Source organism: Lynx rufus, unplaced genomic scaffold (assembly GCF_022079265.1).
Source record: "Lynx rufus isolate CCGP_SWC_20201006 ecotype Redwood Valley unplaced genomic scaffold, mLynRuf1.p SCAF_1, whole genome shotgun sequence".
NCBI classification, from domain to species: Eukaryota; Metazoa; Chordata; class Mammalia; order Carnivora; family Felidae; genus Lynx; species Lynx rufus.
In genome coordinates this window covers 69,084,077-69,096,107 of record NW_025814823.1, presented here as the reverse complement: position 1 = coordinate 69,096,107, position 12,031 = coordinate 69,084,077, and the positions used below count along the sequence as shown (strand labels likewise).

Below are 12,031 nucleotides of genomic sequence, written 5' to 3'. Positions count from 1 at the left end.
GTCAAAATGCGCAGTTTTCGCTAAAATAACAAAAATCAACAAAGCCTCCATTTGTCCCTGGGCTAGTGTATATACATCTCTAATAATTAGGACATAATATATGTTATTTAACGACATATAGTATATAATTTGGACATATGTAAGCACATCCAAATCTATTCCTACTCTGACAACCCTGGGATGCCATAGTTTTTTGGTTGTTTTTTTTTGTTTGTTTGTTTGTTTGTTTTTTGCACGGAGGAATAGTTTCCTCACAGGTCAAGCCACCAGGTCACAGCTGTACAACTCCAGAAGGGATTGGGGGAAACAAGCTTGTTCCTTCTCCAAGGATGGCAAGTGGGTGGGGTGAATCTGAATACTCCTGTTTTCCCCCAGGACTCCCGGGCTCTAAAAAGATAACTTACGCTTATAATCATGAGTCAGAACAATCGAGGCCGAGACGTTGAAACTTGCATTTAAGATCACTCTATTATTATTTTTGATGGCACCGGAAGAAGATAAAAAACAAAGAAAAGACAAAAAGGAGAGAAATATGGGAAGAAGGGGAAAGAAATAAGTGGAGGGAAGGAGGGATAGAGTTCCAAGTACTCATGTGTTGTTGCTATTGCTTTTTTGGTCCTTAATCCTTAGTTACCCTAAATGCTCCATCACCTAAGAATTCCGATGCATCAAGAGTTTATTGTATAAAGAAAATTTTCTTTAGAATTTAAAGCGCATTCTTGATTCTGCCCTGAATATCGATAATATAAGATGACATGACTGACCTATAGACATAACACTTAGGTTTATAAACATCATTAGCAGGACAGAACTACGAGTAAAACTGTAAGTTATTTTCCTTTTAGGCTCTAATTCCAAAGCCAGTAAGCGGTGGTTGGCATCTCGGCCATCAGTGACGTTCGTTATATGAAGGGTCACTGATGTGACAGTCAAGCTTTGTGACAGTCAAACTTACTTGGGAAATACAGTTTCACCGACCAGTGGCCAAGAGGGTTTGAAGGGTAAACAGAGAAGTCGCAAGATTGCTCATCATTTCCTCCTGCTTTGGATATAAGCTAATATTCCGATCTTTAGTTCATAAAATGTACAAATAAAAATTACTAAGATGTTCCCATCAATTCCGAGAAAGCCTTCCTCTCTAAATGGAATCCTCCAGTCTGAGACCACATCAGAGGTACAGAGCAGCCGTCAAGCATTTACCAAGGGTCGCCATGTGCAGGACAAGCCGGCTTCATTCCTGGCTTGAAATAAACTGCATGAAGACCTGCTAAAGTCGTTGTAAATTATTTTTCTATGTCTTTGTCTACCAGTCCTGTTGGGGAGGACAATTTGTTCCCAACTCGGCTGATTTAATTTGTTAGCTAAACCACACAGTCACGAACTGAACACTCCATGGGTCCAGCAGGTGGAGCCCCAAACACTTTTCTAGACCATGAAAGGTCTGTTCTATATTCACAGGGGCAGGCTAGATCAAAACAGCAGCGTTAGGGTCTTTAGTCTTTTCGTTTTGGGATTCATATGCTCCAGAGTGAAGCTGATACCAGGCAGCAACATTGTATTGCCCTCAAGATTTATTGGGTAAATATTTAAGCAAATGCACATTGAAAGAACATCTTCCAATGATCCAACGTAAAGCACCGTGTACATCCTAAGCATACATATATCACCTAACAACTTAAATAGGTTATGGAATTAAAGGAGCTCTTTAAAAAATCTATCAGAATCTTTACACTACTGCATAAAGTGCTCTATTAAATATCACAGGATATAGTAGCTAAGATAAATCCTCTTACTCTGATTAAAGAGAAATTTTACCCAGTAAGGGTTGGCTTGACTCATGACTTAAGAATCATCTTCTATAATTATATGAACGTGTTTTCTTGACTTTTACCGAACACTTGAACTTAAGTTAAAGAAAATATCTCAATCAATACTTAATACGCCCAGCTTCCAGTTTCCCTGTTTACCAACAGTACAACGAGGGCTGATATTCTGGAACGTTCCAATATAACCATATTAGCTCTTAAAATATTGAAATGTGATCATACCAAATGGTCAATAGTCATAGTTCCACTTACCCCTACCCCTGTCCCCAGGTGTTTCAAATTCTTCTGATTTGGCCATTCTCAGACCTTTCCAGGAGCCATGAAAGGTTAATGCCAGCACAGCTGGAGGCCTTCAGGAGCCATCTCTATGGCCTACACAGTGATTGATTCAGTGTTCCACTAGTTGTTAAATATTTTGCCCCTGAACACACATTCCAAACAGCTGAATTTTGTTTGTGCTAAACTAATTCTTTCCCTACAGACTAATTTCCTTTATAACTCTGCCTTAAATTGAAACCACAGAATTACGAATGCATGGCTTTTAGATGAATGTGTGTGTGTGTGCGTGCACATGGCTGTTTTGCAAGACTGAATTAATATCTTATAAGCATTCACTTACACAGAAGTACACTTCTACCCCAGATGCATCTCAAACCATAAATATAATGAAGTACCTCCAGTTTGTCAGTCCTGAGAAGTTTCTGAGTTGCAGTTGAGCCCGGGACAGTGACGGGTGGACTTCCGGGAACAATAACGGGTGTGGTGGGTAGAATTTCCGTTGGGACTAACCCAACTCCAGGGGTTACAGGTGCTAAGTAAGGAGCAAAGCTAATCGCCGTATTTGTCCCTATTGCGGGACCTACAGGAAAAGTGGGCTGTTAAAGGAAGACAACACAGGACAAAGATTTCTTTAGAATAAAACTTTAAAAAATCACCAGTAAGTGTCATTTGAGCAAAACTTACCATACACAAGACCCTTTGTGTTACTTGCGTAAATCGATGTTGGCCTGTGAAAGTTCATTAGATTGCCTGTTTTGTTTTGCTTAAAAAAAATAATATCCATGTATATCCTCTCTTCCTAAAACCATACAAAAACATGCGAGCACATTATAGAAACCTAATTACAGGGAACGGATTAAATTTTTATCCCTATGAAAGTTTTCTCAAGAAAAAACAATAATTCTCACTGTCATTGCTCATCATTCCAAACAGTGAATGTTATAACAGGAAGGGGGTAAACCTATGGAAAACTGACTCCTAACCTTTGATTTCTCCTCCTTGCATCTGAAAAAAGGACAGGAGGAAAGAAAAACCTTGATTAGAGCCTGATTTTCAAGTTGATCGAGTACATACATTCTCAAAAATTGGGGATTATCTGGGACTGTATTTGCTCTGATTCAGCATCATGTTCCCACATTCCGTCACTAGCCTGTATGTAGTGTTCATATGGACCTGCTGTTTCTCGGTCCAGTTCAACTGTGTCTAGATCTAACCTTCCCTGCCTAAAAGGTTGGATGAGAGAACATGAACTTTTTAATTGGCCAATTTTTCAACTGGCCACTAAAAGTTGGTTTGGTTTCCTAGGTTAAAATCAATGCAGCAGTGATACAGGCATACCGTACTTCATTTAAACTTCTCGATCGCTACACTCCTTGTCCAGAGATAAGAAAGAACTGAGCTAGGGGGTTGATGGGATAATAATTTTTAAAAGCCCCACCTAAAAATAAGCTTTCCAGAAAGGAAATAATGTAAGAGAACAATAAAGTTTGCTTCACTTTTCTAGAACCAATGTTAAAAGTGTAAGACGCTAAAGATTTTTGTTAGGATGAATTTTACACTAAATTGTCCCTGAACGGTTTTATTGGTTGGTTGGCTTTTTAGCTAGTTGGTGACTTTTACCCTCTTTATTTTTAGGAGCAGTTTGCAGATATTTGCAATCACGTGTTAATGCAGTTTTCTAATAACCAAACTGTGCTCTCGGCCATGTCACGCTACCCCTCTATTTATATATTGTGAGTAACATTCTTGTTTTCTATTTACGGCTCTGAATGAGTTGTTGAACATATGGGAAAAATAACAATCTATGTTTATTATTAAACAAATTTTTTGTTGACAGCAATAACGGAAAAATACCTCTTATGGATGCTCATGTTAGAAAACAGTGAATTACTGATAGTTTGTTCAAGGAGTTCTCAGAGGTTCTGGAGGTCTTTAGCGAAGTGGCTGGGGGCTGTGAGAGGTGATTCTAATGGCCTGCGAGCGCTGTTATAGCCCTCCCACGAGGAGCTCTTAGATCTTTATGGCTCAGACATCAAATTCACTTTGGGACAGGGTTGCAACATGAGGTCTCAACATGGGAAATAGATGGCAGTTAGGATTTTTTTTTTCTCCCAAATTTTATATGTGTATGTTTTCCATTTTCAACCCATTGAGCCATAATTACAGAAAGTTGCGGTTTTCAGTAACTATAGTTTTTATGAGTTAGAGCCATTGAAAAAAAGCCAAGTGATTTAAATGGTATGACTATCTAATGTTAGAATTAAAAAAAAATCAACTCTGAAAGGTCATATATCACAACAGATCAGGGATTCAAAGAACCAGCTAAATCAGAAATGCCTGAGGGGAATTTCATAAATAGAAATATCGCCAGACTCGATAGGTCTAAGCAGGGACCCTGAAATTTGCATTTAAAAAAACTTACTACGTGATCTGATGTGTGGCGCAGTTTGGGGACCACTGTCATAGATGGAGAGTGAAAATAGGTATTAAAACACTTGTACTGAATGTGTAATTTAACACAGAGACCATTATCAAAGTAAACATTTAAAGAAAACAGCCCTCCCCCACAGGCCCGTTTTTGATTTTCTGCAGCAGCAAATTCCCAACCCTCCCTCTTGTGGATCATTTGAAGCCAGGGTCAGTGTGGTGACATAAATACAGGTTGTACCTTGACTGTCAGTGGGATGTCAGAACCTCAAAACTCATTTCCTGAAACCTTTTTGGATATCAATAAATCTATTAAAATCAGAAAAATTTTGCTTTCCAAAATGTAAATTACTTGTTCATCTAATTTAATGATCTAAAATGAATGTTGCAGGGGCGCCTGGGTGGCAGTCGGTTAAGTGTCCGACTTCGGCTCAGGTCGTGATCTCACAGTTTGTGGGTTCAGGCCCTGAGTCGGGCTCTGTGCTAACAGCTCAGGCCTGGAGCCTGCTTCAGATTCTGTGTCTCCCTCTCTCTCTGCCCCTCCCCTGCTCATGCTCTGTCTCTCTCTCTCTCTGTCTCAAAAGTAAACATTAAAAAAAAACAAACCTTAAAATGAATGTTGCAGTTTACTGATGATAGCTGTCACATAGCTCAGAGAGAGTATTATTTCAAAAGAAAAACACAAATTTTAGACCGAGAGTGATCTGGATTCAAATCCCGAGCTCTGCCAGTGAACTGTTATCCTAGGCAGTGAATTAACCTCTCTGAGCTTTAGTTCTCTCAAGGAAGTAAAACCAGTTGACTTGAAAAGTTGGGCTGAACAAAGTGCTACCTCTTCCCCACTTCCCATGGTCAGAACTCAGCAAATAGCAGGTGTCACGGGTAGAGTAAAAATTGGTATTAATAAAGTTTTCCCCCCAAAATCATCCACTGATTCTATAACACGCACATAATCAGCATGGCGATATAATAATAGAGGTATAAACTCTTATTTAATGATAGCAAATGTTTTCTCCTTTTTGAAATATGGGCTGGGGAAAATACCTATTTTCTTTCATGTGAAGCTGGCAGTTAAAAGTTGATAGGACAGATTCAATGAGATATTTTCTCTTTTTTTAATACAGTGTTTTTGATTGAAGGTGATTAGTAAAAAAAATAGTTATAGTCATTCTCAGAGACGGGCACTCCATTATTATTGTTGACAGTGCTGCCTTACGCGTACATACGAGCCGCTGTTTCCAAAGCACTGTCACACACACTGTCTTCTTTAACCTTCTCGTTATCCGTGAGGAGCAAGTGTGGCATCACAGTAGGTGGAAGCAGGTCGGACTATAGACTCAATAGATCACCCAAGGTCAATGCTGCTGAGGCAAAGCACTCAGGACTCCTGACTCCCAGGCTGGGGCTATTTCCATTCTTCTGCACTCCCTAGATTTTTTTTTTTTTTGTAATTTTTAAAACAGAAAAGGGGAGAAAAAAAAACCCGGCCGCCCTGATGTGTTTGAGTGTAAAGCCAGAGCCTTGGCGGGGAGCCCTGTCCCACAGTCAGCCGGTGCCTTCTCCAGACGGGAGGGTGAGGCTGCTCTGAACAGCAGTGCCGCTGCCCTGGAAGAGTGGATCTCAGATCCCGGATTCAAATGAAAACTCCCCAGGTAGAGTCCGGGCTGACACCGCGTCCTCGCGTCTGAATTCAGTGCTTTGCTGCAGCTGAGAAAAGAGAGAGGTGGCATCTCCAGATGATTCCGTTCTGCACACCACCAGCTAGAGCCCCGGGGGAGTCGGCCCCGTGCTCTGTGCAGAACGGCTGCTGCCAGCTTGTCTGAGATGGGATCCATTTGGTCCCCGGCATCGCTCAGAATAAGCGGCCGCCAGAGAGGCCAGAAGACCAGAGCTACAGAGTCTCGTGGGAGAAAATGGCTTCTGAAATGCTGGCCTTGCTGTTTCTAACCTCTGTTCTTTACTTCACGCTCCTGTGTTTCTCTCTCCTTAGCGTTTCACACGCTGGTCTTCTTGTTCAGTGCACTATACCAGTAGATCCAGGTTCCAAGATCCTCTCTCTCTCTCTCTCTCTCTCTCTCTCTCTCACACACACACACACATTCAGCACGTGTTCTTTGATATTTTGTAGTGGCAAGGAAGGATCAGTGCTGAGCAGTAATGACTAAGTGGCCTGGGGTGTTTTATGGTTCTAAAATTTAGTCAATTGACTTTTTAAAACAGGAGCGTGAGAGTTCATACATTTAGAAAGCTTTCACTTCAAAGGGTAGGTATTTGGCACTCAAACTGAAAGGCTTAAAACATGGCATCCCTTAAGCCTCCTCTCTTTACTTCCAGAAGCATCTCTGGAGGGCAGAATACTCAATGCAAGACCTTGTCCCCAAGGACTGGGTTGTATAGGCTTTTAAATCTCTATCCTCCCCCACCCCCACTTCTTTTTCTTTTCTTTTTTTTTTTAAATTGAGGTAATACCGACATACAACATTCTATTAGTTTAGGGTATACAACACAATGATTTGATATTTGTATATATTGTGAAATGATCGCCACAGTAAGTCATATGTAGCTGCAGAATTTTTTTCTTGTGATGAGAATGTTTAAGATTTGTTCTCTTAGCAACTTTCAACTATGTAATACAGTATTCTTAGCTGTAGTCCCCGTGCTGAATAGTACATCCTCACGAATTTCTTTCTTTTCTAATAACTGGAAGTTTGTACTTTTGACCCCCTTTACCCATTTTGCCAGTTCCTCTCCTCTGCCTCTGGCAACCAGCAATCTATCTGTATCTATGAGCTTGTTTTTTGTTTTGTTTTGTTTTGTTTTTTAGATTCTATGTACAAGTGAAGTCATATAGTATTTCTTTTCTCTGTCTGACTTATTTTGCTTAACATAATATAATGCCCTCGTGGTCCACTCATGTTGTTGCAAATGGCAAGATTTCATTCTTTTTTATGCCTGAATAATATTTCATTGTTTATATATATCACATTTTCATTATCCATTCATCTGTTGATGGACACTTGAGTTGCTTCCATATCTTGGCTGCAATGAACATAGGTGTGCAGATATCTTTCCAAGTTAGTGTTTTCATTTTCTCTGGATAAATACCCAGAAGTGGAATTGATGGACCATGTGGTAATTCTATTTTTTAAATTTATGAGGAACCTCCATACTGTTTTCCATAGTGACTGTGCCATTTCACATTCCCAATGCAATGGATTTCCTTTTCTCCACATCCTGGCCAAACTTGGTACCTCTTATCTTTTTGATAATACCAATTTAATAGATGTGAGGTAATATAGTGTTTTTTATTTGTAAGTCTCTGATGATTAGTGATATTGAGCACCTTTTCATGTACCTGTTGGCCACCTGCATATCTTCTTTGGAAAAATGTCTATTCAGATCTTCTGCCCATTTCTTAAATGGGCATAGGATTTTGTGTGCTTGTTTGATATTGTGTTGTATGAGTTCTTTATATAGTTTGGATATTAACCCTTTATTGGATCTATGATTTGCAAATTGTTTTTCCAATTCCATTGATGCCTTTTCTTTCTGTGGCTGGTTTCTTTTACAGTGCAGAAGCTTTTTAGTTTGAAGTAGTCCCACTTGTTTATTTTTGCTTTTGTTGTCTTTGCTTTTGTTATCAAGTCCAGAAAATCATCACCAAGACTGATGTCACCACTTATATTTTCTTTTAGGAAAGGAGCTTAATGGTTTCAGACTTTACACTCAGGTCTTTAATCCATTTTCAGTTAATTTTTGTGTGTGGTATAAGAAAGCGGTCCAGTTTCATTCTTTTCCATGTGGCTGTCCAGTTTTCCCAACACCATTTATTGAAGAGACTTTTCCCATTGTATATTCTTGGCTCCTTTATTGCAAATTAGTTGACCCTATGTGAGTGAGTTTGTTTCTGGGCTCTCTATTCTGTTATATTGATCTATGTATCTGTTTTTATGCCAATACTATACAGTTTTGATTACTATAGCTTTGTGACGTAGTTTGAAGTCAGAGAGCATGATACCTCCAGCTTTGTTCTTCTTTCCCAAGATGTCTTTGGCTATTCAGTCTCTTTGACTCTATATAAATTTTAGGAATATTTGTTCTAGTTCTGTGAAAAATGCCATTGGAATTTTGATAGGGATTATTTGAATCGGTAGATCCCTTTGGGTAGAATGGACATTTTAACAATATCAATTCTTCCGATCCATGAGCATGGGCTATCTTCCTACTTATTTGTGCCTTCTTCCATTTCTTTCATTAATCCTGCGTTGGTGGTATAGTGGTTAGCATAGCTGCCTTCCAATTTCTTTCGTCAATCTCATATAGTTTTCAGTGTACAGGTCTCTTATCTTCTGGGTTAAATTTATTCCTAGGTATCTTATTCTTTTTGATGCAGTTGGAAAGGAGACATTTTTCTTATTTTTTCTTTCTGAGAGTTCATTATTAGTGTATAGAAAGATGACAGATTTCTGTGTATTGATTTTGTATCCTACAATATTAGTGAACTCATTTTTTAGTTCCAACCACCAACTTCTTTATCTTGAGTGTACATATGAAGGTTGTGTGTTGGGGGAGGTGCAGTGTGTGAGGAAGGAAAGGAAAAGAATTACTCCCATTAGGAACTGGGGAGAGAAAAACTGCCAGGAGGAAAAATTTAAGGGGACTTTCAAAATACAGTCAATCGGAGACATAAAAGGAAAGAATGGTTTGTGTTTTCATTCGGTAAGTATTTAATGGTTTAAACATTGTACAAGGACACTGTGTGCACATTTACTGAACTTAAACCCTAATGGGAAAGAACAAACAAATAAAATTACAATTTATTTTTATGGATAAGCAGAAATGAGAAGGCCTTACTCATAGTGATGGAGATTGGTGGTAGGTCACAGGGGATAGATTTGGAGTCCTTATGCATAAGATGAAGTTAACATGTGAAGAGCAGTAGGATAGATACTTCCAGCAAGATCAAAGGCCATGAGGCAAGAAAGAGCTTTGTGTATGTGTGGAACTGAAAGTTCGGTTTTAGTGAACACAGAAAGAGTGGCCCATGATGAGTTGGTGAGCTGATGGGACCAGACCACAGATGACATTATAGATCATAGTCATGGTTACATATTTGGCTTCGTCTCTAATGAAATGGGAAGGCACTACAGGGTTTTAAGTAAGGGAGTGGTATGATGCATTTATGTGTTAAAAATATTCCTCTGGTTGCCGTATGCAGAATACACTGGAATAAAGCAAGAATGGAAATTGAGAGATTAGAAAGGAAATGCTTCCAAGGTATTTTGAATGAAAGATTGATGGTGGCTCAGATGGGAGTTTGGGGAGTTCGAGAAGGGAATAGACTTGAAAGCAGATATGACAGGACTTGCTGATGAACTGGATGTGAGAGAATCTGCTTAATTTTGGTTTTGAAGCTGCTGGTTGCATTTACTGAAATGGGAACTTAGTCAGATAAAGAATTTGGAATTAACCATGTCAAGTTCCAGGGAGAAATATAAAGGTGAGTCCAGTAGGAAGTTAGATATGCGAGCCTGGGGCTCAGAGGAGAGGTCTGGAAACATATTTGGGAGTTCTCAGCCTGCAGATGATTTACAGCCATAGGAATGGATGCAACCATGAAGGAGAGGGTCAATAAAAGAAAGGTCCAGTGCTGGGAACCTCAATGTAGAGCAGCTTCAACATACAGCAAAGGAACATAATGGGCAACATCTCCAGCCTTTTCCAGAAGAGGAATACAGATTAAAGAAGAAGGAGCATTCCACAAAGGAGAGGCTGATTACATATGTTGCATATGGCTAAGCGGTCAAATGAACACAATGAAGGCAAAAGTGACCACTGGTTTAGTAATATGGTGGGCAGTGGTGAGATAGTCAATGGATTAGGTCTAGGGTGGATGGAAGTCAGAGGGAGTGGAAAAAATATCCACCGTTTGTTTTTTTTTTTTTTAGAGAAATTTAGCTTAGAAGGAAACCTAAAAATGGCGTGGTTCTTCTACTCCCATGTTTATCAGTTTATTTGTCTTAAGCAATTCCTGCATGTATTACTTTCTTGTAGCTAGTCTGAGAAATTTCCACAAACTTGGAAACTTAAAACAACACAAAATTATCCTTTGATTGTTCTGAGGGCCAGAAGTCTGAAGTCAGTTTCACTGGGCCCAAATCAAGGTATTGGCATTTCGTGCTCCCTCTGGAGACTCCAGGGAAGAGTCTATTCCTTGTCTCTTCTATCTTCAGGTGGCAGCTGGCATTCTTTGGTTTGTGGCCTCGTCACTTGTCTCTGCCTCTATGGGCACATTGCTGTTCTCCTCTTCTCTATGTGTCAACTCTCCTTCTGCCTGTTTCTCATAAGGATACTTGTGATTGCATTTATTTCAAGAGGATTGCCCCATCTCAAGATGTCTAACTTAATCATATCTGCAAAGACGACTTGGTTTCCTTAGAGGTGACATGTACAGGTTCCACGTATCTTTCAGGGCCATTATTTGGCTTACTATACTGTACGACGTCACTAACGCATTCCTGAGATTCTGAAGTTATTTGTAGAGTTGATGATTTTTAAGTTTATCACACTTTTTATTCTGAGATTTCTTGTGATTTAGAAGCCTCTACTAAAATATTTAAATGTAATATGAAATGTAATATAAATATTAAATGTAATATTAAATGTCTTTTTCATAGACAAATCATGATTATTAACTTCTAATTAATATTTGAGACAATATATAAACATAACTTTCAAAAATGATTTCAACTAACAGCTAACAACGGAAATGGGCTTTTCTTATTAACATTGCCACTGTTGGGGGGGGGGTCAATCTTTATGAATTCTAAGTAAATAAGAAGTGAATGATTAAAGTGAGTGAGACAGACACACAATACCGTGTGACTGTGTTGATCTCGGTGGTTCCAAATTTATTCCTACAGACATTATTCAAGACGTAAAACTAAATTATTTTAGCCTTAGGTAATTTAATAAAATAATTTATGTGCGAACATCAATAGAGAACCATAAATTATACATGTGTGTGTGGTTTTAAACAGATCCACTTAAATGCCTATATTTGGTGTTAAATGTATGCAGAACTCTGTCTATGTTGTCCTTACATTTAGGCTCCCAACTACTCATCCTTTGGGATACAGTTATTTGGGATTTTCTCCAAGTAGCATTTCTTGCCTCATTCAAAATCATAATTCCCTGTGCCTGAATCTTACCTCGCCCTTCTCATGACTCTGTCTACCCCGCAAAGACTGTATCTTATTATTGCTGGATCCCCATGCACCTGGATTTTTTTTTCCCCGCCTCTGGGCAGAGCTGGGTCCTGGCTACTTTGTCCTGTCCACCATTCTTGAGCAGAAGCACCAGCAGAGCTAAGGATCTGCCCAGATTCTCCCTTCACCAGGGCCTTTCCACCCTCCCCACCTCATCCCGCAGACACTCAAGAAAGTACATCTCAGCTGCAGCGTCCTTTTTAATTTAGCAGCCTTCAATCACAAGGACTT

At 39.3% G+C, this 12,031-nt stretch overlaps 1 protein-coding gene across 4 annotated transcripts in view; it reads right to left on the bottom strand.

Moving 5' to 3' along the window:
* The window catches only part of MBNL2 (muscleblind like splicing regulator 2), a 158,773-nt gene that overhangs the window by 43,026 nt on the left and 103,716 nt on the right, over positions 1 to 12,031 (bottom strand). For all 4 annotated transcript variants that reach the window (XM_047081162.1, XM_047081152.1, XM_047081144.1 and 1 more), the window contains exon 4: positions 2,501 to 2,701. In XM_047081162.1, the coding sequence (XP_046937118.1) occupies positions 2,501 to 2,701 (201 nt within the window). The remainder of the gene's footprint in view (positions 1 to 2,500; positions 2,702 to 12,031) is intronic.